At 39.6% G+C, this 24,733-nt stretch overlaps 2 protein-coding genes across 2 annotated transcripts; both read right to left on the bottom strand.

Moving 5' to 3' along the window:
* Positions 1–105: 105 nt before the first annotated feature.
* On the bottom strand, positions 106–4,383 carry polr3h (polymerase (RNA) III (DNA directed) polypeptide H). Its single transcript, XM_073494439.1, has 6 exons — positions 3,998–4,383; positions 2,830–2,926; positions 2,173–2,259; positions 1,578–1,641; positions 1,199–1,433; positions 106–1,015 (listed from the first exon to the last, which is right to left on the bottom strand). Exons 1-6 carry the CDS (start codon positions 4,106–4,108, stop codon positions 965–967), a joined length of 645 nt encoding a protein of 214 aa, XP_073350540.1. The 5' UTR covers positions 4,109–4,383; the 3' UTR covers positions 106–964.
* Positions 4,384–7,606: 3,223 nt separating this feature from the next.
* Positions 7,607–24,264, bottom strand: LOC141019511 (aconitate hydratase, mitochondrial-like). The gene is made up of 18 exons (XM_073494454.1): positions 24,210–24,264; positions 21,486–21,628; positions 20,759–21,017; positions 20,335–20,427; positions 19,731–19,889; positions 19,443–19,593; positions 19,170–19,274; positions 18,989–19,080; positions 17,661–17,766; positions 17,109–17,266; positions 16,931–17,004; positions 16,006–16,117; positions 15,297–15,479; positions 14,898–14,993; positions 13,852–14,043; positions 13,289–13,421; positions 11,371–11,492; positions 7,607–11,246 (listed from the first exon to the last, which is right to left on the bottom strand). The coding sequence occupies exons 1-18, from the start codon at positions 24,243–24,245 to the stop codon at positions 11,115–11,117; spliced, it is 2,346 nt and encodes a 781-aa protein (XP_073350555.1). The 5' UTR covers positions 24,246–24,264; the 3' UTR covers positions 7,607–11,114.
* Positions 24,265–24,733: the final 469 nt, after the last annotated feature.

A 24,733-nucleotide genomic window follows, 5' to 3' on the forward strand; every position in this document is an offset into this window, starting at 1 on the left:
TGCCCTTCAGGCTGTAGGATTTAAAGGCTGGTCACTAATCCTTTTTTTTATGTACTTTCTATAATCACACAAAATGACAAATTCACAAATTACAACCACTCGCGCTGATGATACATCCTTTTACTGTGAGACAGAACAAAAATACTAAATATTACAAGGCCGTTAAATAAACTGAGGATGTGTGCGCTAACACCTGGGGTGGAGGTAACAGTTCAAACTAAAAGTTAATCTTTTAAGTTTGATGAATTTGACTCCCACCGCAAAAAAAAATCATATTGTTGCCAATATATATTGTGATTGTGATCTAATTGTGATATATATGCTCTAAGTGAGGGTCTGCCGTGACAACCTCTGTTTGGCTCTTGATGGTACAAATGCATTTGAGATCTGACACACAGGTCAAATTTTATCACATAAAAAAGTCAATCAGCCTTATCTCTCTCTCACTTGAAAACTCAAAGAGTGTCTGTACAAGTGCTTTCATCATTGTGCACCACATTTATTCATTCCTGACCAAGGCTGTTTTCATTTGGTTTTAAACAGCACATACCATTTAAATTAGCTTTTGTGACCTGTGTGTTTCTATCACTATAAAGTAGTGATGACATTCTGATTCAAATAATGAATGACTTGATCATTGTTTTCTTTTAAATCAGGGGTCAAAATCTTAAGTAAAATACAACAAATGAATGTAAATGTTCGTCAATCATTTTGTTATTAAATATACTCTACATGTAAACATAAAGCAGGTATGTTACGGGCAGTATTTAAAACGCATGTGACAGAGGTCACATCAGTCACTTTGCACCAACAGTCTCTTGGTTCAGAAAGCAGCTCGACTTGTGTCTTGACTTCTGTATCACAGGGATCGGTGTGTCAAACCGACCGTCCCTCTGTCTGTCCGATCAGTCATGATGGTTGATCTGTTCATAACCACCAAATATCCTCTTCATCCACTGCAGGGCTAATTGTTCCACCATGACAGCAGCCCCAGCCCCGGTTCACAGATGGTCCCCTGAAACAACAGTGCACTTGGTCAGGCTGGACACCAGCACCCCCCACATCTTTTTAAACATCAAATTTAAGGATTTTTACAAGGACTTTCCAGATTGTGTTTTTACATTTTCACGTTTTATGAGAAACATTTGGGCAGATGTCCTGGTGATGTACGTGTGTGAGTCATGAAGTATTGGCTTACAATCAGAGTGTACGGTGGCTCTTTCTTCTCCCTGCTGTCCTCCGCCGCCGGCGCCGTCGACTGTCCCGGTTGTGCCGGTGTGTCTGTCGCTGCAGCGGCTGGGCCCGTTGGCGACGTATCCACAAAGACTTCATCTGTCACCCGAAAACGGATCTCCTCTCCTTGGTCCATGTAGAGGTCGTGGGCCCCCTCGTCCGTCTCATACTCCCACAGCCAAACTTGCTCTGCTTCATCACTGAGACTGTAGCTAAGGAAGCCTCAACACTCACGATCATTTATGTCAGAATTCAATTAATATGTGATGCACGTGTGTGACAAAACTATTGAGATGAATCACAGCATTTTATTTTATCTATAGGAATATTTTGGGTCAGGATACAATTTTGCAGGCTGTTGAAGTGACTCTGGTGGAATGAGGATGTCATCAAAGAAGCCCATGGTCACTGTGAAACAGAAAGGTTACTGTGTTTACCACAGTACGTCTATGGTGTCTGTTGTGAGCACAGAGACATGTGAGCCTTCAGGCCGAAGGCAGAATATGTTTAATGTCTTCTCATTTTAAGCACACTGTGGGGAAGTTTAACTTGTTTCCTCATATACAACAGATCTTGATACCTTTCTTTTATTCAACTTACATTACACATAAAAACTGAACACACAAAAATAAAGACTAACCTATCTGGCTGTTCTGCATGCACCAGACAACATTTTTAAGCACCTTTGACTTGACTTTGATCTGATTGCTATAATTTTTTTCAATAGATGTTACTATGTTAATAGATGATACCTTTTTTTTACCGTGATTTGTTTGGCAGAGATAATCATGTACTGAAATCTGATATCAAGACAGCCCTAGTTGCAGCCCTAATTCCTAACTTAAGTTCTGTTTGTCTTTTTGAGTGTATTGAGAATACATTGCCAATACATTTCATGAGATTATATCAAACAGGCTGAAAATGGACAGTGGAATTTACCATGAACTCCCTCTTGGCTGCAGTACTTGATCTTGCCGACCAGGATCTCATCGAGAAAAGGGTGAAAAACAACATACCTGAAATGAACTGAGAGACAGACCAAAGGATGACAGAAACCAATCAGTGGGTGAGAGTTAGCTGGGACATGGTCCATCAACCCTCATTTTAATCACAACTTGAGATCTAGGGGTGGCATTAAGTGAGGGTCTGCTGTGACAACTGAGGTCAACCTCTTTGGCTCTGTAAGCTTGTTAATGTACTGTTTTATCGGACAACATTTTCTGGGTCTAGAGCAGTATGTCGTTCAGGAGGGCAGAAAATAGAGACCCTCTCCATCACACTCTAATCTGTACACAACAGTGTCTCTGTCAGGAGACTAACGGCTGAATTTCTGACACACCCTTGTTAGCAGCATTTTCTTCAATTCATCAGCAACATTGACATAAAGAAAGAAATGGCGAGAATTATTGCACTGATAAAGACTCCTGATCATAAACAAAACTAAAAATCTAAGTGGAAGGGCTCAGTTGTAATCAGGCTCCAATATTCAGCAATGAGGCAGTAAAAATAAAGCACATGGTTTGATGCGTGATGTAAGTGTATGAGGAAATGAGAATGCCCTCTTCACAGCCATGTTTGTCATCATCACCATCATACCTTTGGTGTGTGAGGCTCCGTCTCCTGGGAATATATAGGAGTCATCCAGTTTAGTGATGTCGTACAGGCAGATGCACAGGCCGACATTGTAGACCACCTGAGGTAATGAGAGCACATCACAGGTCAGCAACGCAGACATGTTGGAATTACTGAAGAAAAATGTTTTTGAAGGTACCTGGAAGCTGCTTCACATTTACAGTCTACCTATCATTGTTATTTCTCCACAGAATAATTTCACTGTAATTACAACATCTATTGTGTCTATGTTGGTGTTTTTTTAAGTTTTACCTAACACGAATCAAAGGTCAACAAGCAGGGTGTGTCGTATGCTCTAAACATTTTAAAATCCTTAAAGGCATTAAAAGGTCCTGTTTGTAAGAAAACTGATTTATGAGTCTCATTTCCAACTTGTCAAAAACTGACGCTTTGGGATGTAGGACGGGTCAGCCACCATGCCAAAGCATCAGTTTTTGACGAGTTGGGAATGAGACTCAAAAATCTCATTCTGTAAATGACTCACTATATCACCATATCTTCTCAAATTCAAAACTACTGTATTACTATGAGTAAAGACTGATTGAACTGTGCATCATATCAATTAAATGAATTACAAAGAACTTTTAAGTTTTAACTTTTAAAACTGTTAAAATCATTTTAATACTGCAACTAACGATTATTTTCATTATCTATTAATCTGCCGATTATTTTCACAATTAATCAATCAATCGTTTAGTCTTATGCTCATCACAATTTCCCAGAGCCCAAAGTTACATCTTCATATTACTTCCTTTGTCCAGCCAACAGTCCAAAACCCCAAGACTCCTTATTTACTATCACAAATGACAAAGAGAAGCGGCAAATTCTTACATTTAGGAAGCTGGAACCAGCAAATGTTTGACTTTCTTTAATTGGAAAAAGACTGAAACGATTAGTCGATTAGCAAAAGAGTTGCCAATTAATTTTCTTGCAGCTCTAGACTGTTTCTGATGCTGTTTTCTTCTGCTGCACTCAGGTCTCTCATGTATCACAATGAAGTTATTTATTAATAATGATGATGATTGACTCTCTCTCTCTCTCTCTCTCTCTCTCTCTCTCTCTCTCTCTCTCTCTCTCTCTCTCTCTCTCTCCTCTCTCTCACACACACACACACACACACACACACACACACCTTGTTGGCCAGTTTCTTGTTCAGCTCTTCTGCTATGGCGTCGTTCAGTTGTCTCTGGAAGTTCCACGGAGGGATCCTGACAGTGTCGACCATCTCCACCAACACGAACATGATGCAGACTGCTGTTGTCAAACTGTGGGCAGACACACACTCTCACACATACACAAACACAAACACAAACACACACATACACATACACACACTGAGCAGCAGTGGTGAAACAGCCGCGCTGAGCTGTGAGCTGTCGTCTGTTTTCAGGAAAACATTCCTGTTTTTCCGCGGCGGAGAAAAACACCGACAACTTTTCACAAACTATCTAAAGACAGACAGCACTGACAGCATAATAGTCTGCTGCAAACTCTGAAGCATCCATGTTGTCTCCACGTGATTATTTACGACAGTGACATTTTACGACATGTCGCAAAACTTAAAGGTACAGTGCACATTTCTAAAGCTCTATTGTTGTTATTGTATGTAATGATTTTTCTTTGTATTTCCAAGAAGTGCTATTTGGTTTCCATAACTCCACAGATCTAAACACTATCTTGTTAGTATCTTGTTATTTTTAAGGCAAGGCAAGGCAAGGCAAGTTTATTTGTATAGCACAATTCAGACACAAGGCAACTCAAAGTGCTTTACAGGTGCATACAATTACAGTAAAAGCATTTAAAAAAACATTAAAACAAAACATTAAAACAAGTTAAGAAATAAAAAACATTAAAACAAAACATTAAAACAAGTTAAGAAATAGGAAAGTATGCTAAAATAGAATAGGTTTCCTGCTGGATTTACCTCCCATTGTTCTACTTGTCACTCATTCCAGTGCACTTTATAATTATCCTTAAGACCCGGTCGTCACCGCGAATTCAGTTTGTTTACGCTACAAATTCTGAAAAAGCAGCCAACCAGCGGTGATAACCTTAAGAGACCCCTTGTCTCCACTTGGTTCCACTCGGCCCTGAGTTGGCCCCCAATCCAGCGGTAAAACAGCTTAATAGGAAAAAACACCTTTTTTTCCTATTAGCTCCGACGTTCCCAGAACCCGGTATTACTCTGCCCTGAATTGGTCCGAGTCGCCCAACTATCACAATGATCAATAGAAATCCAGCAAAAATTACTATTCACAATAATAGAAAACCAAAGTCACAGCAACTCAATGTGCTTTACATAAAAAAGGAAGCATAAGACAGAAAAAAAAAAAAAACAAACAAACAAAACACTGAAAACAGAGTTAAAAGCAAGAGCAAATAAAAGTAAAATAAAAGAAAATAGATAAAGTTTTAAGTTCTCAGCTATAAGCACGTGAAAAGAGAAATGTTTTTAACCTGGATTTAAAAGTGCTTACAGTTGGGGCTGATCTCAGTTCTGCTGGTAGTTTGTTCCACTTGTGTGCAGCATAGCAGCTAAATGCTGCTTCACCATGTCTGGTCTGAACTCTGAGCTCCACTATCTGACCTGAGTCAGTAGATCTCAGAGCTCTACTGGGTTTGTACTCTACTAACATGTCATTCATGTATTCTGGACCTAAACCATTCAGTGATTTGTAAACCAGTAGCAGAACTTTAAAATCTATTCTGTAGCTGACTGGGAGCCAGTGTAAGGTCTTAAGAACCGGGGTGATGTGATCTGATCTCTTTGTTCTGGTTAAAACTCGAGCTGCAGCGTTCTGAATGAGCTGCAGCTGTTTGATGCTTTTTTGGGGGAGACCAGTCAGAAGACCGTTACAGTAGTCTAGTCTACTGGAGATAAAAGCATGAATCAGCTTCTCCTGATCAGTTTGGGACATAAAACCCTTAATTCTGGATATGTTCTTAAGTTGATAAAAGGCTGATTTGGTGACTGATTTGATATGGCTGTTGAAGGTCAGATCTGAGTCTATCAGCACGCCAAGGTTTCGGACTTGGTCTTTAGTTTCTAGAGACAGTGACTCAAGATGTTTACTGACAGCAACCCTCTTCTCTTTATTTCCAAAAACAATGATCTCAGTTTTTTCTTGATTTAACTGAAGGAAATTTTGGCTCATCCAATTTTTGACTTGCTCTAAACAGTGACATAATGACTCTATTGGACTGCAGTCATCTGGAGACAGTGCAAGATATATCTGTGTGTCATCTGCATAACTATGATAGTTGACATTTGAGTTCTGTAGAATTTGACCCAAAGGCAGCATATACAGGTTAAACAGAAGGGGTCCAAGGACTGACCCCTGAGGAACTCCACACGTCATAGCCACTCGATCGGATTGATAACTACCAATGGTCACAAAATAACTCCGTTCCTCTAAGTAGGACCTGAACCATTTTAGGACTGTCCCGCTGAGTCCTGCCCAGGTTTCCAACCTGTCCAGCAGTATACTGTGATCCACAGTGTCAAACGCAGCACTGAGATCCAACATGACCAGAACTGACACCTTGCCTGAGTCAGTGTTCAGCCTTATGTCATTTAACACTCTAATAAGAGCTGTTTCTGTACTGTGGTGAGGTCGGAAGCCTGATTGAAATTTGTCGAAGAGTCCACTGGAGTTCAAGAAGTTGCTGAGTTGATTAAAAACCACTTTCTCAACCAAATATCATGAACATATGTGCACATTTTCTGGTACAAAACCTTTATTTTCTTTCTTTCTTTAACATTTATGTTAAAACTATTGAATCCTTTTGTTAACATAGAGAAAACAGAATGTGTCTGCGACACTAATAACTTGTCTTGAATTTGTAGAAATCAACAAACCCATATGTGTTTATTCTGCTTATTTACATTACTGTTTAAATAAATATAACTGTTCAAATTATTGTCATTGACTATTTACCTTTTTTTATTCATTTATTCATTTTATCTTTTTTCTATTATTTGTTTTTCTATACATTTTTTAATTCTATAACTTACTGTTATTACCAAAATACTTGGTAAACTGTATTTACAACAAAAATAGTCAAGTCTAAAATATCAAGTTTTCTCAGCTGTTTTGTTGTTCACTTCTTTAACATTTGAAAATAAAATAACAAATCAGTAGACAGTCCACTTAGATTTACTTTGTTTGTGATTTTTTCCCTGGAATAATCAGCTCAATTACTTACATTCACTTCTATCCCACTTTGATATGGTGAGAAATACATGCCATGACATTAATCAGCACATTAGTAATCTTTTTCCTGCAGTGTAAACACAGTGGAAAAAGTATTTTCTCTGATCTGAATGAGAATAAAATCACAGGTATAGTATATACAGTATTTATCCTAAATCCTTCCCAGATGAGCCCTAAATATAATCTATACATACAGGATCTATATATACACACTTAAGTAAGTACATGTTATATACTAGTGTGAGTGTGTAGATGTTCAAACAGGTCTGTTGATATTTGTTTTGAAAGTATAACTGAGCATTAATAAGATGAGATGAACAGTATTGGATAAAAACAGAAAAATGGGTGATACAACAAATGTAACAGAGTTATTGTCAATACTGTGTGCCACAGACTTGATAACAGCTGGTTGGAGCACTTGAAGGCAGCATCCACAAGCCAATTCTTTGTCAGCAACCAAAAGTCTGTACATGTACTGCAACACAGCCATACTGACAATCACTGAACAAAGAATAACACAAAAACAGTCACGTCAGAATTATATCTTTATTAATTTATCATCTACATTTACAAAATCAAGTTTAATGCTGAAACAGGAGTGTGAGGGGAATCATCACTATCAGAAGACATCTGCTTGAATGAAGCATGTTGAAAATTAGATTTTCACACAGATCAGAGGAAGCCTGACCAAACAGAGCACACCTGAGTACAACATGACACAATAGGCATGCCTTCATACGCAACATAATTCGATTTGTCACTTTACAGTAGCGGTTTTAAAACTCAGTGTCTGGAGAACAAAGCATTATCTTACATCACAGTATAAGCAAACTGCTTCACAAGTGGCTGTTTTAAATGTGCTGACAGGAGAAAGAGGATGATCACATGAATCAATACTTTGTTTTTAAAAGAACCATTGATTTTGGTGAATGCTGTAGCAAACAACACCCTGTACATAATCAGGTGATAACGGACACATCGTTTGTTGAAGGGTCACATAATAATGAGTCATTTTTCCAACACAATAACCATCATTTCTTTACATCTCACTTTTTCCATTAGGCATCTTTGGCAGTAAATCTGATTGACTGATGAGGAGTGTTTAACCATCAAAGTGCTGGGCTCAATGAGGGCTTCAAACCTGATGATATATGAATAGATAACCCCTATATGGAGTCATTAATGAAGTCTTAAAAGTTGGGCCGCTGTTATTTCAAATAATCTCTGTCCCTGAAATCAAAACTAAAAATTAAAAAATACACAAGCATTTGTGTATTTTCTTTCCTAAAAGTAACACATCAGTTCTCATTGTCAAAGCCCAACTGCAACCAGCAGCTACAGTTCAATGTATGTGCTTTCATTTGACTCACAATCCACATGTCACAACTTGTTTTGTGAAACCAATAGATTACTGGAGCTTCAGTTTAAATACTGTTACAAGAGGTCACACAGTTAACAGCTCTCATTTAGACAGGCAGCATACACCATGTTACTTACTCTCTCTCTGTTAATAAATATATATATATATCTATATAATGATTTATTATTTATGTACACACCCCTATACAAAGTGCAGCTATATATCACATCATTTACACACAGGTCCAAACTGTGACTTTTTAGTACGTAGGGATTTACCTCAGGAACTGTAATTATTAATAAGGGTTTTTACTTCCTAGACAGCAGAATGAGGAAGTGACGGATTTATTTGGAAGGTGATGAGAATTGAAGAGGACAAGCAATACTCCCACATAAAACACAGAAGCAATGACCTCAAATCTCCCTAAGCCCACAAAAATATATAACCACACTGTATCAGTGGTGCACACTAGGTATACATCATGGCAAGACTCTGGAGTACAAGAATGATCTTGAAACTAAATTTTCTACTTTCTGAAAACTCGTTTATCAGTAATGTTACAAGTTGTATGTCAGTCCTATAGAGTCACACACAATAGAGATGTATGCTAAGGAGTGAAATGTTTGCAAAGGATGAGGGAAGCGTGGCAAAGCACACCTAAAACTACTTTCCTAACTCTACAAAGTGCTAGTGTACAGGCATCTGGACACTAGATTGTGCGTATGTTTGAGTAAGAAGACAGCAAACCTTCTCATGTTATGGCAGACCAAACCTCAACCTGAAATAACATTCAACTAAAAGGCAAACACAGCCTGTCATCTCCCATTACAGCTACACCAGGCAATTTCACACACCGGCAGCTCCAGATGATAGTGAGGAAAACTTCTGTGAAGCCCCAACCCCAAACAATCTGTGAAGTGTAGAGCTTTTTCTGGGCAGAGTACAATCACAGATGTTTTATCACACTGTTATGCTGCAATTTCCTATGGGCACAGAAGACAACCTGTGTCTATACATAACGTTGTAGTTTACATTAAAAATCTTGCCCAGTGCAGCTTCAACGTCTGATTACAAATGCCTGTTTGCGCAAACATATCAGGTTGTGGTTTGGACTGCATGAACCAGCCTGGTCAGAGCGAAGAGAGAGACAGGATGAGCAAAGAGGGACTGACAGATGCCAACACAGACCGATGTTAACCTGATAACAAACAATCATGCACCCCACACACACACACGCGCACACACACAAGACAAAGATGCACACAGATGGAATGAAAAAATTGCAAGGCTAGCGCTAACACAATGGCAGTACATGTTGTGGTTTGTTGCCCCAGTCAGAGACAAATAAACACACAGAAAAGTTTTCTCACAATGGGTTTGTTATATCATGCAAAAAAGACAGGCAGGCATAGGAAGAGCAGCTGGGAGTCAACACAGATTCACGTGTTGGCTGAAATGTACCGGAGTGAACCACAGACAGCAGCATGAAAACCCCCCAGACTGAGTGCGAACGTGGTGGGCTGCAGTTGCACCATGACAGTGCTGGGGCTGATGAATGTTAGTGACGCTGCTTACAGTCAATAAGGGAGTGTGGTAGTTAGTATACAATGTGCAATCTACAGCGAGTGAGGAAACATTTGTTAATAATGGCATCAGAAAGCTACAAACCGAGCAGCTCGGTACAATGACGGACGATTTGGTCAATCATAATTATAGAGAACATGTAGGAAAGATGTTCTACAGGTGACGGATGGGTCTGGACATAATGAAGGAAAAGTACATTCATGTGAGTTGAACAACTCAGTCAGCTTATTGAGCTGTTTGGATGGAAACTACTGTGACGAACATTAATGAGGGAGGTGAAATGGAGGAAAAGAATGGTCTGGCACTGGTGTGGATTTTTGTAGTTAAAGTCATTAAAGCCAGACACTCAATTTTATTTTAGGATATTTTGTACATAACTTTATAAATTCAGGGTCTGAATCAGGTTCGTATACCGTTAGATATAGTCATTAAAGATGTTATACAGTGTGTTGTATAATAAGTGCTGCTTTACTGCTTCCAACATGCCTTTTTCTCTAGGGAGATGCTTTGAATGACTTTTGGTGACAACTTTCGCTTTAGAGAAATACACCTGTCACAAAAAGAAGAAATTATCACCCCGTTCAATGGAGAGAGATGTACAGCTGTGTAAGAAATAGTCAGCTGAATGCAACAGGGTGACACTCAATGAACGAATAAGCTTGATAAATCTGATTTTAAACTGAGGAGTGCTGCCAGGACGAACAACGCTGCCTTTAACAGAGACACACACTGCTAAGCTGTGGTTATGTGTGCTTGTTTGAGTGCATTGAGTGCAATAATTCTGCCTGTCGCGCTTTCACAGTAATCCTGTCTGTGCGTGGATGTGCTAGTGCATACGTCTGTGTGTGTGCGCTTTTCATCTTTACAGCGACCTTGTGTGTTTGTGTGTGTGTGTGTGTGTTCTTTCTTTCACTGAGCATAACCACAACTGTCCCTAAACCAACATTAGTCTGGTTACCATCTCCTTTACACACATCGTCCCTTCCTCTTTACTTAGCCACTCTCTAGGCCCACATCTCTCCACTTCTTCCTTCTTATCCCAAGGCCCCTCGATGGCCCCTACAGACCCCGCCTCCCTCCTCTCCCACCAATTACTGGAGCTCCTTCATCCTGTTGAGGGCGGAGCCAGCCTGGAACCACTCAATCTGCGTCTCATTGAAGGTGTGGTTGAGCGAGAATGAGTCCTGGCTGCCATCGCTGTGCTTGATCACTGCTGTCAGGGGCTGGTGGAGGACACAGGAGGCAAACAAGATCAGGTGTCAATCATTTATTTTTCTTCTACATAATGTTAAGAGAAGCGAGGCTGTCCTGTGGATCAATGTTTCATTAGAGGAAAATATCCCTCACCTTGCCGGGAGCAAAGGACTTCAGCCCGGTGATTGAAATCTTATCATCAGGGCGAATTTTGTCGTAGTCCTGGGGGTTGGCAAAAGTCAGAGGCAGCAGGCCCTGCTTCTTCAGATTAGTCTCTGGAAGGGGGTAATAAATATGGAAATATCAGACATGGAGGCATGACAACGACTCTGTATTATATATATCTGTCTGTACTTCCTTGAGGTAACCAGAGAGGGGCTCTTTGTCTCACAGGAGTGTATCTGTTACACAGCAATACAAGGTCATGGGGAATAATGCACAGGAGTATGTATGTCTGGTTGTTATTGATTAGCACCAGTTCTCATAATTAATTGGATGTTCCATTTAGACTTAATTTATACAGCTGGAAATCTAAGCTTGTATACAGCTATGTAAACTGTATCAACTACACGCAACAGCATTTATTTTGTGTGTTTCTGGAACTTCAGAGGAAATCTTTTCACACAAATTAAATCAAGAATTCTTAGATTAGACATTCATCTTACCCACTTCCAGCCACCTACAGACAGGTGACAAATTAAAGGAAAATCTAAATATATGAGGGGAAAAGTATAACAAATATAGATCCTTCCATGTAGGTGAGAAGCTTTTAGCTGCTGTGGTCTGGGTTAAGTCATCCCATTACAGGGTAGGGTCACTGCAAATCAATACAAAGTTGTTCAGAGTGAACCCTGTGGTCTCTTCCAGGATAACAATGCCTCGATCCACAAGGCACAACGGTTCAAACGTGAGTATGAAAATGATGAGAATCATATGCTATGGCCTTTACAGTCAACAGATCTCAACCCAGTTGAACATATGAGGGAGATTTTGGTCGGTGGTGTTGGACAGCTCTCCACCACCATCATCAAAACACCAAACAAGAGAATATCTTTTGGAAGAATGCTGTTCATCCATCCAGTAGAGTTCAGAGACTTGCAGAATAATTGCTAGTGCACACTGAAGCTGTTCCAAACCCCTTTAACTAAGACACTGTTGGTTTTTCCTTTAATTTGTCACCCTTTTTCATACACAGCAAACTGGCAGTGATGGACTCAAAAACTTTGAGAATCTCTGAGATGTTACTAGAGACATCTGTTTGCTGACAGGACTGTAAACATGCCAGACTAAATAATCATCAGTTGCTTAGAACCCAATCACAACTATTAAGATAGATAACCCCTCCATAAACGATTGGCACAACACAGGAGGGCCAACTCCTCAGTTCTAACTCTGCTGTCCACTTACATCTGAAGGAGACAAATCATTCCTTTGAGGACAACAATGTAAACATCTTGGCCAGAGAAGACAGATGGTTTGAAAGAGGAGTGAAAAGAATCCATCTATGTCAAACTTGAACGACCGTCTCTGAACGGAGGAGGTGGCCTAAGACATTACTTATCACCTACCTACAATGCAGTACTGAGTTCCCTCTCCAGACAGCTTAACTACCATTCACACCTGGGCTCACCTAGCCTTAGTAACCCACATGAAGGCCGGTTAAGTCAACAACCCACAAGTGGCCCCAACGACTCTGAAACTCAGAGCTCACACGTGTCCTTAATGACTCTGTAAGGTCACTCCCACACAATGTTTAAAAGCCTGCAACTCCCCTTCAGTTAATTAGAACTGAAGAAGCCTCTTGGATGAGAGGTGAAATGTCTTCAAGAAACTGAAACAAGTCCAGTTGCCTACAATACAGCACTTAGAATTACCATGACCCGGATGACTGAGAACCTTCATCAACATACAACTATTAACATTAATGTTTTTCCTTGCTGCCTATAACTTTCACAAAGAAAATAAATGTGCAATTTGAATCCAAGCGTAACAACATTGCATGATTCCAGTGGTGCCAGATTGTCCCTGTTGATGTTTGCACATTTTTTTCTTTTGTTCCCCTGAAACTCACCATGGATTCTGGCAAAGCTCTTGACAATGATGGCGCGTCCTCCAAGGTGACGTGGCTCCAGGGCAGCATGCTCTCTGCTGGACCCTTCTCCATAGTTCTCGTCTCCAACCACCACCCAGCTTTCTCCATTTGCCTGGATTATACAGTTACACAGCAAAGACGAAGGACAAATTTAAAACTGCCGTCAGGGTGAGGACAGTGTAGTTTGTGTTGAAACTGATTTAGAGAGGTGTTGATCAGGCTAGTTTGTGGTGCTGTTGAATTGCACTGCATTAAGCAGACTGGTGCTTCTGTTATTTTGTCCTGCCACTTTTAATCAATGAGGGCAGGCTAAATAACAGCTTGATAGCATCACAAACTACATCCATCAAAATGATAAAAAACTGAACATTAAAACCTTCATGAAGGAAGGATTTATTGTACTGGACAGCATTACTTTTGCATATGTGTACCTAATAAACTGCCAACTGAGTGTTTATATATAATGGTATATGTGCCATTTAAGTCAATCTAAAGTAGAAATGTAAAACAAATAATCAGACGCCACCCCAAGTCAAACTCGCCTTGTAGTGGCGGGCCACATCGGGGACACCGCCATACTCTCCTGTCAGCTGGTTTTTGACCTTGTTGACGGCATCGTTGTCGATGTTGACTGCACCAATCAGCAGATTGTTGGAGATGTTGTCCAGGTGGCCGCGGAATTTCAGCCAGGGCCCAGCAGCACTGATGTGGTCAGTGGTGCACTTTCCCTTTACCTATAGCGGTAGAGGAAAGAGAGAACAGGGAGGTGCAGGAGATACAGAGGATAAGGAAAGAAATATTACAACAGCTATTTAAAGGCAAAATGTCGAAAAACTACTGGACCTACAGCATGTTATATATTTTGTTGAGCTGTGTCTCTAGTTGCTATAATTTTGAGGGAAACACTGAAAACACCAGATGATATATAAGAGAGTGAGGAAGGAAGTCAGCAAACTAGATAGTGAGCCACTCTTGTTAACTATAGTTTGTACTGCTCACTTGTGATGGAGCACAATTATTCAGTGCCGTTTGCTGCTTGTTCTTTTTAACAATGAAGACAACAAATCTAACAATCCTATGCTCCTTCACAGCATTACATTACATACTGTGTGTTTAACACTGCACCATTTATATAATTAAGTAGCGTTTTAGTCACTTTTCAACTTCTCTACCCTGTCTGCGCATCTCAGCCCCAACCCCAGTCTTTCTCACTGAATACATTAATCGTTCAACTAAAGTGCCCTTGTTCAATGTAATCAATTCTTAATTTGTACTGCTTATGGTTGTTATATTTATAAGCATCTCAGGAAGACAACCACTTTGTGGAAGCTAATGGGGATCCAAGGGATGATGATCTGACGAATAAGCTATATCAGGCTTAGTTCTTAGTAACATCATTTCATTGTAGGTTTTTTTATCTTTTCATATGATGTGCTGAGAATAATTGAATTATGTCCTTGCTGTTTTGTTATTTTTTTTAAATTGGCTCACCCAATGGTCTGAAGATACGTTTTAAGATGCTAATTAGCTCTACTAGTTCTCCATTACTTGCATATCCACCATAACTTTCCTAACATTTCCTACTCACCTTGATGAGGACTCTCATATTCTCCAGGTCTTTTCCATGCCACTTGTCGAAGGGTTCCAGCAGCTGCAGACGATTGCTGGAGGGACTCACGTCCACCTGAACAACATCGAATCAGTGTAAGACATAAAGGTTCTACAAAGACTCTTTTCACAACAACACTGGGGCAAATAACTTCCAGATCAAACTGAATTTTTATTTGAAGACCAGAAAACATTTTCTGTCTAAACTCTGTCACATCACACATTTCTGAAGCCCTGATCACGCTGTTAGTTTACACTTGCTTACTCTTTCATCTACTGGATCAAACTCTTATTGGGTCATGACGGAAGATGCTCACCAAACTAAAAGTCGGTTTCAGTACTGTCGAGATTAGATATTGTAAAAGAAACAAAAAATCACCTTGACTGAGGTGCCCTCAGATGGGGGGTGCTGGTAGGTGTCCTGGCCCGGGTCGAAGTCTCTGGAGGGCAGCTCGTCACCGGAGGGGGGTTCCAGCTTGAACTTCTCTCCGTTAGGTGCAGTCAGGTAGTCAGTCTCTGGGTTGAAGTCGAGGGTTCCGGCAATAGCCATGGCGGTGACAATCTACATTGAATTACATAATAGGCATTAGGCAACAGTGACAGTTAAATGTGCTTAGATTAGATTTGTAACAATCAGTCGACTAATCTATTAGTTGATTGACAGAAAAATAATCAGCTAATATTAAAATTAGTTGTTAAAGCAATTTTTTTCATGCCGTTTTCAGCTTCTCAGATATGTAGATTTGGGTTTTGGACTGACAAAACAAGACATTTAAAAACATAACCTTGGACTTTGAGAAACTGAGATGGAAATTTTTCACTATTTTATTACATGTTATAGACAAAAAAGTAATCGATTAATCTAGATAATAATCAGCAGATCAATCCATGATGGAAATAATCATTAGTTGCAGCCCTAGTTTAGACTTGTATATTTAGATCACCAACATTAGGAGACAGAAATTGTGCAAAAGAATACCAACAAAAGATTCATTGAGCTGCATGTAAGAGCTACTGTAAGCATCGATGCCCATGTAATTATGAATAGCTAAGCACATACTTTGATGTATACATGCAGTACCTCTTACCTCAGGAGAAGTGACAAAAGCATGAGTAGCAGGGTTAGCATCATTCCTGGCAGTGAAGTTTCTGTTGAAGGATGTGACAATAGTATTCTTCTCTCCTTTCTTCACATCCTTCCTGTAAAAAGTCAAAGAACAAGGCATGTTATTCATCATGTTTTACCTGCGTTGCTCAGAGGAGTTTTCCAATTCATCTTCAGACTTTACTTTGTTATTCTATATTGTGAGCCACCTGATACAAATCAGTTCACTGCCAGTGGCCCTCAGAGGCTGCAGTGTTGATTACATCTAACAATTTGAAAGTGTTGGAATGAACAACAAACTCACGATTTTCCTGCTCTTAAGAGTCTCACTACAGGAAAAGCCATGGTGTGATAGAGGCTACAATTACAAGGGCTCATTCTCTTGAAAGCCTTAATGTACTTTGTAAATTTCATGGCAATCTGTCTATAATGTTATGAGATATATTGTATGTAAAATGTGTCATTTTGGCCTCTGACTGATGGTAGAGTAAAGTTTATCAATTGTCCAAAATGTACAGTAAGTAGTTCTGGTTAGCATGAACATGTTTTTGTGCCAATGTATGTCTTCAGATTGTTTTTCTTGTGTGAAATTGGAAAAATTGGCCAAGTGACATTTGTATTCATCCTCTAGGGACTATACATATTCACAGGACATTTGATTATTTTCCCTTCCCTTCCTTTCCTGTCCTTCCTTTTAATGAACCAGTGTCGGTAAAGTGGAAATACTGATCTGAAAGTTGTAAGCAATCATCATCTTTGGGAATACGTCTAAATAATATCAGGGCAATCTGACCAGCGGTTGTCAAGATATTTAGCTCTGGACCAAATTGCTAGCAGAAGAAATTAATCAACTGCCATGAGCCTGCTGCCAGTGTCACACTATTAGCCCTTCCAAATGTGGTTCATACCTATCCCACTGCCCGATGCAAGGCCCACAAGCATTGGCCAGTACGACTCCACCAACATCACTCAGGATCTTGGCCTGAAAGTGGGACAACATGAATTTAAAGAAATCCATCCCTGCATCAGTCAAACACACACAAGTGTATAAAGGGTATAAATGACAAATGGAAAACGAAGACTCACATATCCATCCCTCTCGATAGTGGCACGGATCTGTTCAGATCCAGGGGTGACAGTGAACTGGGCCTTGCACTTCAGACCTTTATCCAGAGCCTGCTTGGCCAGAGAGGCCGCTCTGCCCATGTCCTCGTAGCTCGAGTTAGTGCAGCTGCCGATCAGACCTGCAAGAGACAAGTTCAATGTTTGTAAGAGGGGAACTGAGCATGAGGAAACTGCAACGAGGGCGTATACAGTTACAGTGGCAGATTGGAAGTACTCATTAATAACACATCATGCAAATGAAATAAGAGTAAGATTGCTGAAGAGGACAAGGAACAAAAGATGAGCACGTCTGTGATTATATATCTTGACTGTCCTAATTATATTCTACTTATTCCATCAGTGACTAGTTCTGGTAGGCCACATTGGAAGATCATATGACAGGGCTGTTATGTGATCTGAACATATCTGGTCAATAATATGGCTGGTAGGAACAAAGAAAGAAATATCAAATTTCACTAGACAGAGCATTAAAAATACAGAAAAACTGAAACATAATATAGCTGTGTCACTGACCAACTTTAACCTCCAGGGGCCAGCCGCTCTTCTTAGCTACTGCCCCAATATCAGACACAGGGTGGGCCAGGTCGGGGGTGAAGGGCCCATTGATGTGGGGCTTCAGCTGTTAGAGGAGGAGGAGGGAAACAAGGTATAATGAAGCACAGTGATACTAGGGGTAATGTGGGACATGGTTGTGTGTGCTATAAATACTTTCTAAATTTGGAAACTTTCAAAAGAGTTAACACTAATAAGCACTTAAGCTGCTTCATGCACCGTCATAGCCACATGACGCAAACCAAGACAAAGCAAAAGTGTGACAGTAAATGTTTGCTGTTAGCAGCTTCTTCAATGTGAAGCATTTTTCACAATTGAAAAAAAATAAATAACTTGGTCACCCAAAAAGTGCCTTGGTCATTCATTAAGCTAATGAATGCTTTAACAAGCAGGTTTCTTACGTTTAAATGTTTGCCTTAACAAAGCTCACATATTTTAGCAGCATTGAGCTCCAAACTAGAATCAAATCATCTACTCCATAACTTCATTATAACTGTATGTGTCCACACACACGTCACAATGACAAAATGACAACAAAGTCAGCCTCATAACATGTATCACAGTGGTTAGTCATACCACTGACACATGCTGACTACTTTAAAAACCAAGGTAATGAGATACCAGTCTACTATTGCTTTTAATCAATTTGTCTTGTGTTTTTATTTGGTGTACTATTGCCTGTTTGCTTTATTGTTTTTATTCTATGTGCATTTCTTGACTTGCTTAAATTGTTTTATCATGTTTTCTCCAGTGTAATCTGTAAAGCACTTTAGGTTCCTCTGGCTATGAAATGTGCTATATAAATACATTTTTCTTGCCTTCACCAGTGTGTCCCAAATCCAGTCTACATCCTAGTTCTAGACAGGTTTTGAGTATGTTGTGTATTCACACCAGGGAGGCAACAAAATTAATTATACTCAAATGGGACATTATGCATACAAGGTAGGTTTAAATTTTGAGTGTGCTGTCGATGGATTTAATTCTCTCACAATGCAATGCACAAAGGAGATGAAAAGGCTGCTCACAGCTGGAAGAATTAAAATAATTTGTGCTAGATGGTGAAACAGCTCCAGAAAGATCTCGGAGAAAAAGAAAGTATGAGATTTGCCATTTGTTTGATTGACTTGGACATCCTTAAGCACTTATTGGAGAATTTCCTGTTGGTATAAAAAGTGACATATGTTGATTTTGTTGTAAATAATAAGTATTCAGTATGGATTTGACACATGCTGACAGTAATGTTGTACATCACATGGTGAATGCCAGGAAATCAAAGTGTTTGGACTCACCTCACTCAGGTTAATCTCAATGACCTGGTCGTATTCACAGCCATTATCTGGGACCAAGTCCTCTTGGAACTGATCAGCCAAAGAGGCGATATCTGAAAGGGAATTAAGAAAGAGATAAAGTTGGATTAAAGACAAGATAAATAAAGACTAAACATACAAAAACTAATGGTAAGAGACTGACCTCCACGGCCAGTCTTGTCCAGGTACGTTTTCATGCGGTGGTTGTAGGGGAACACAGACGTAGTGGCTCCAATTTCAGCACCCATGTTACAAATAGTGGCCATTCCTGAAAAATCAATGTGTCATTTTAACCTTAGAGCAAAATATGCTGCTTTAATGTGAGACATTTATTATCTACTCAAGCAAGACGTGCATGGTAGTTGAAGCTGTCATGTTTTTTCCTTGTCTTGTATTTCACAAGCGTTTCAAATCTTGCCATATTTCTCATCCTAACCAGTGCAGGAGATGGAGTCGACTCCAGGTCCATGATACTCCACAATAGCTCCAGTGCCACCCTTCACAGTCAGGATGCCAGCCACTTTCAGGATGACATCCTTTGGAGAGGTCCAGCCTGAAAGGGTTCCTGTCAGCCTCACTCCAATCACCTGATGGAAAAACGCACACATGCTTAAACAAATGGAAAACACAGACAGAGACATTCGTGGAGACATTTTGTGGCTAAAATCTGGGTCAAAACTGAAATTTAAATATATTTGCAAGATATCAGATGTTGAGAACTAACGTTAGGACACTTGAGCTCCCATGGGATTCCAGCCATGACATCAACAGCGTCAGCTCCACCCACTCCAATACAGATGGCACCCAGGCCACCGCCATTGGGAGTGTGGGAGTCTGTACCAATCAGCATCACTCCAGGATAGGCATAATTCTCCAGGATGATCTGTCCAAAGAAACGGGCATTCAGTCAGTCACACACTTTTACCATGGGATTTAAAATGTCTTTCGACAGCTATTCAGAATAGAACCGCTCTCTGGAAATGTCCTTTTTTGGAAAAGGGTTTTATTAATCACTCAGGCAAATATACTGTTTGAAAGAAAGTGCATGCTTATTCACTGCAGGCAGTATATGGTGTGCAAGTTCATTAACAAGAATTTACTAAAGATCTCCATGTTTGAAGACAAACAAAAAATATTCTGTGTTAAATAATAACCTGATATGGCTCTTGAATCATAAAGTTCAATCACAAATCAAAAATTCTTAAAATTAAATCTGCTTCTCCTCAATGAAAAAGTCCAGAATCTATGAAGATGCAAATAATTTTTATTTCATAGGTTTAAAAGCTATTCATAGCATCCTTATAAAATTATAAATCAGTGAACTGTACCTGATGGATAATCCCTGATCCGGGTTTCCAGAAACCAACTCCATATTTGGCACCAGCAGTTGCAAGAAAGTTGTACACTTCCTCGTTCACTTCCTGTGTTAAGAATAATTAGTGAAGAGTTTGGGCTTGCGTAACATGAGTATCCTTGCATAACCATAAAAGAAATAAACTTGGCTGCTTGCGTTATTCAACCTGACATCCAGGCATGTGGTTAAACAGACAATTAGATCAAACTGTCAGATTTTGAACCAAACCATGGCATCTACTGTGCTCAAAGAGAAATGTGTCAGGCTGCTGCCTCCGCAACCACATCCATACCTAGTTTTTTTTAGTTTTGTTTTTTAGTCTGTCATCTGCCAATGAAACTTCTAAACCAATGACCAGTGTGCCATACTCCATCAATGTTCCATCTGTCTGTTCTCACCTTAGCCCTCTGCAGGTCCTTAGCTCCACCGATCTGAGCCTCGATCAGATGATCACAGTGGATGGTGGAGGGAACTGCCACCTTGGGCAGACCACTGCTGATGAACTGAAGCATTGCCATCTGAGCGGTAGCATCCTGCATCGCCACACGGTCTGGACGCAAGCGCAGATAGGTGCGGCCGCGGTCGATCTCCTGCCCTGCTGGGTCATCCAGGTGACCGTACACAATCTTCTCCGACAGAGTGAGAGGCCTGCCAAGTCTGGTTGGGCAGATAAATGAAAAGATTTTTTGTAGCTTCAAATACACAGATTTTGACAGTTTGGCTAAATAAAGTCTTACATCTATTATCTACTTTAAGTGTTCTTGCAGTGTCCCTCTGTGTTTCACAGAAAAAATACTGTATTTCGCCTGCTGCCAACAATCATGTGAAGGTCCTGAACACCAAAAGTAACAATGTCTTCATGTATCTAAAAGTCATATAATAGCTACACAAAAGGCCATTCCTATTCCTGGAGTACAGCATGTGGTAAACTTAGTAAGAGGGGAACAACAGGTCATCCAAAGTTAGCTCACAGGGCTTTGCTGGCCCTGACAAGTCAACACTGGAAATGTCACAAGATTAACTGGGCAGCTGTAATGAACACTAGCCATTCCTCATGAGCCAAACTGTAATCAACAAGCACTCTGCATATGTTTATGTGTATTTCTAAGAAGGGACACTGCTCACCTCCTGCGCACAATGTTGATATTCTCGTGCATCTTCTCATAGTTAATGCTGGTGCCCGGCTCAAAGCGGCTCATGGTCACCTTGACCTTGGCGCTGAAGGCTGCAGAGACATGAAGTCGCCTCGCCCCGGTTCCAAGGGCCAGCTAGATCAGAGGAAACAGAAGACAGTTTTGAGTGGGAACACCATAAACAAATTTTATTGTACAGTTTAGGACTAACACATGAGGTTTGAGCTATATAATAACTAGGCAGAGGAAAGAAATGCAATTAAATACAGCAAGAATTGGACCACATGTAAGGATATTTACCCTGCCTTGCAATTGGCACCAATGAAAATGTGGTCTACAGACATATAGAAGAAGATTCCTCCATTTTGGTTATGAATGCTTCAGTCAGTTTGGTCCAACACTAACATTGAATCAGACAGACAACTTTGAAAGTCCTAAGTCTCTCTACAAGCTCAGTATTGGAGCAAAACATGGCATATTTTTATTGATCATTTATTGTTGATTCTGTTTATTTTATCTCACTGTACTCCAGCTATACCAGCTGACAACAAAGTAATCCAACAGCCTTTGTTAAAATACTACAACCCATTTCTATAATTGTTTTGCCACGTTAATAACAGCCACTTAGTTACAAAAATAGCCAAAAGTCAGTAGAGAAACTATTGGTTCAAAACTGTCTCTTTTCAGGATACTGTTAGTGCTGATAATGAAAAGAGGCTTTCAAAATACTGTCCAAACCCTCCTGCTACAGCAATAACAGACTGACACTCATCTCTGCACACACTATACAAAGCATTACAGACCTATATTTCAATATATTTAATATGCTTCAATGTACAGCTTTATTATGTGGTAAAATACAAATATATAACATATATACAAATATTGCATAAAACTGTCAAAAGGCCAGCATTAGATTCAATATTAGAAATCTAATCATTCAAGTTTTTACTAGTTGATGTCTTCTGCCAGCAAAGGAAGCCATTATAGGATTGGATTTAAACATGTCTGATGATTGACGATTCACAAGGTAAAATCTTTGAAACAGCTATATTCACTTGCTTAATATCCGTCCTTTAGTGTTGATATTCAGTGGAAAGTCACTGTGCTCAGAACAAACTGGGTCTAAGTTTATACAGCTCATATTACAAGGGTTAGCCTCACCCACTACACTGTTGATAATACACTGAATGGATTCAACATTTCCCTACTACACTGTTTACTATGAATGAGCACTACAGGTACACACATACTGTCTGTAAAATCAGTATTGGAAGCATAACAGCTCCTTGATGCCTGTTCTTGTTATCTGCAAATCAATTTGACATGTACTTTAAATAAAAATGTTACAATATGACACAAAGGATAGTCGGCTGTGTTCAAATGATTATCATGAAATCATATTTATTGTGATTGCAAAGTGTACACATACAGTATGTCGAGGCACAGTAAACCAGAGGAGCAATGTTAACTAGAAACAAGATCAAATGTAAATGTGTAACTAGACCAGTAGACTGGAAAATTTACCCTTTCTCATAGCACCAGAAATTGTTTATCTTAACTTGCCAGCAATGACCAGTGATCACAAATAGGCTACATATGGTCAGTTTGGTCTTTTTAATGTATTTCATCAGCAGAAGTAGACATTTTGGGATGTCCTTTGCCTCTGTAAGAGTGGGTTAAGCCTACTATAAATTAGGAGAATCTCGATTTAATCAAACAAACTGTATTCTGGTGTATTTAAAGCATTTACACAGCTCTTAAAAGAGGACTCTGACACTATGATGTGGCAACACTGTAACACACTGACACAGTACTGAGCAGCAGAGTTTGGTGTACCATACCATGCGATATGGTATTTATTGATCGGAACAATGGATGTAGATGTTCATGTTTATATGTGTGCTGATGACATAATCTGTAAGAATAGTTTCTTTGTTTATTTGTATTCTGAAATATCAATAAAAACATGTAGATGGACAGTGACTAAACAGAAAGAAGAAATGTAAGACCTAATCCAGCAGACACCAACCCTAAATGCACTTCTTATTTACAGGACATGACAGTTTTTACAGTCATATACTTCGATGACACACTCTGAATAATAAAAAAACAGGTGTATAAAAAGTGCCTACTCAATTCAAATGAATGTAGGCTGCAAGTTATTTTACAAGCAGCATACTTTACTGTGTTTACATATTTTTGTAAAAACGTCCTTACCGAAGGCCCTGTGCTGTTTAAAATAAACATATACTATGTGATTTGGTCCACTGCCTAACACCAGGCCACAAACACACCGCTGTGAATCAGTCCCAGCTGTCAGGAGTGAACTGTCATTAAGTGCGTATTAAGACAATTTCGTAACCTTGCGATCACCTTGCAAACAACACGGCGCATAGGACCGTTTATATCCATTATTCAGGTGGTGTAGACTAACCTTAATACTGTTTTTAACAATTAAACGATACAATACTGGCTGCCGTCGGGTCAGACGTGGTTTATAACCGTTGCAATGCGTTGCTATCAGGAGTCAAACGAGGACACTGTGACCTGACTATCGGCGGCTCGGTGCGCACTCTGCTCCACATCAGCCCGCTGTAGGTCCGCCTTACGCGATGGCGGCTTTAGTACTCGACTGAACAGATCTGTTGCCACTTATACACTCGACAGCAAGGCACTTTAACAGCTCTGTAAATGTAAAATAACGTTTTCTTACCCGTAGCCTAGTGACAGTCAAACAGTAAGACGCCATTTTGTTCACTGACAAAGATGATTGTCGCCCTGATGTGACGTCATGGGCTTAAGGAGCCCGTTATTTTATTTGTTTAATTGAAAAAAGATAATGTATTTTAAAATAAATGCATTGTTTTTATTTTTATTATTATTGTTGTTGTTGTTGGTGGTGGTGTTATTGTTATTGTTGTTGTTTGTTTGTTTTTGTTTTGTTGTTGTTGTTGTTGTTGTTGTTGTTGTTGTTGTTCCATAAACGTAGTGATGAGATATAAAAGCAGTTGTAACCTCTCCATTCCTACAGCCCTTCTCTGAACTTTCCTCTGGCATCTTTGAAAATGAAGTTTTCATGTGACTTTTTATTTACCAGTAACTTAATATACAGTTACTTTTCAGTTTCAGATTTTACATCGGCTGCAAAACACAAAATCATCTAATAAAATATGGTGCGTTGTAAGATTAAATTACCCAACCTTATAATATAAAATAAGTAGCCTTATACAAAGAAGA

The sequence above is a fragment of the Pagrus major genome, chromosome 23, assembly GCF_040436345.1.
Source record: "Pagrus major chromosome 23, Pma_NU_1.0".
Lineage (NCBI taxonomy): Eukaryota > Metazoa > Chordata > Actinopteri > Spariformes > Sparidae > Pagrus > Pagrus major.

Coding starts and splice junctions, on each gene's coding strand:
- LOC141019511 (XM_073494454.1), bottom strand. CDS start 24,245: ATGGCGTCTTACTGTTTGACTGTCACTAGGCTACGG. Junction 19,081..19,169: donor GGACAAGACTGGCCGTGGAG/GTCAGTCTCTTA, acceptor ATTCCCTTTCAG/ATATCGCCTCTTTGGCTGAT. Junction 17,767..18,988: donor TTGAGATTAACCTGAGTGAG/GTGAGTCCAAAC, acceptor CTCCTCTAACAG/CTGAAGCCCCACATCAATGG.
- polr3h (XM_073494439.1), bottom strand. CDS start 4,108: ATGTTCGTGTTGGTGGAGATGGTCGACACTGTCAGGATCCCTCCGTGG. Junction 1,642..2,172: donor CAGCCAAGAGGGAGTTCATG/GTAAATTCCACT, acceptor TCTGTTTCACAG/TGACCATGGGCTTCTTTGAT. Junction 1,016..1,198: donor AGCCACCGTACACTCTGATT/GTAAGCCAATAC, acceptor CTGTTGTTTCAG/GGGACCATCTGTGAACCGGG.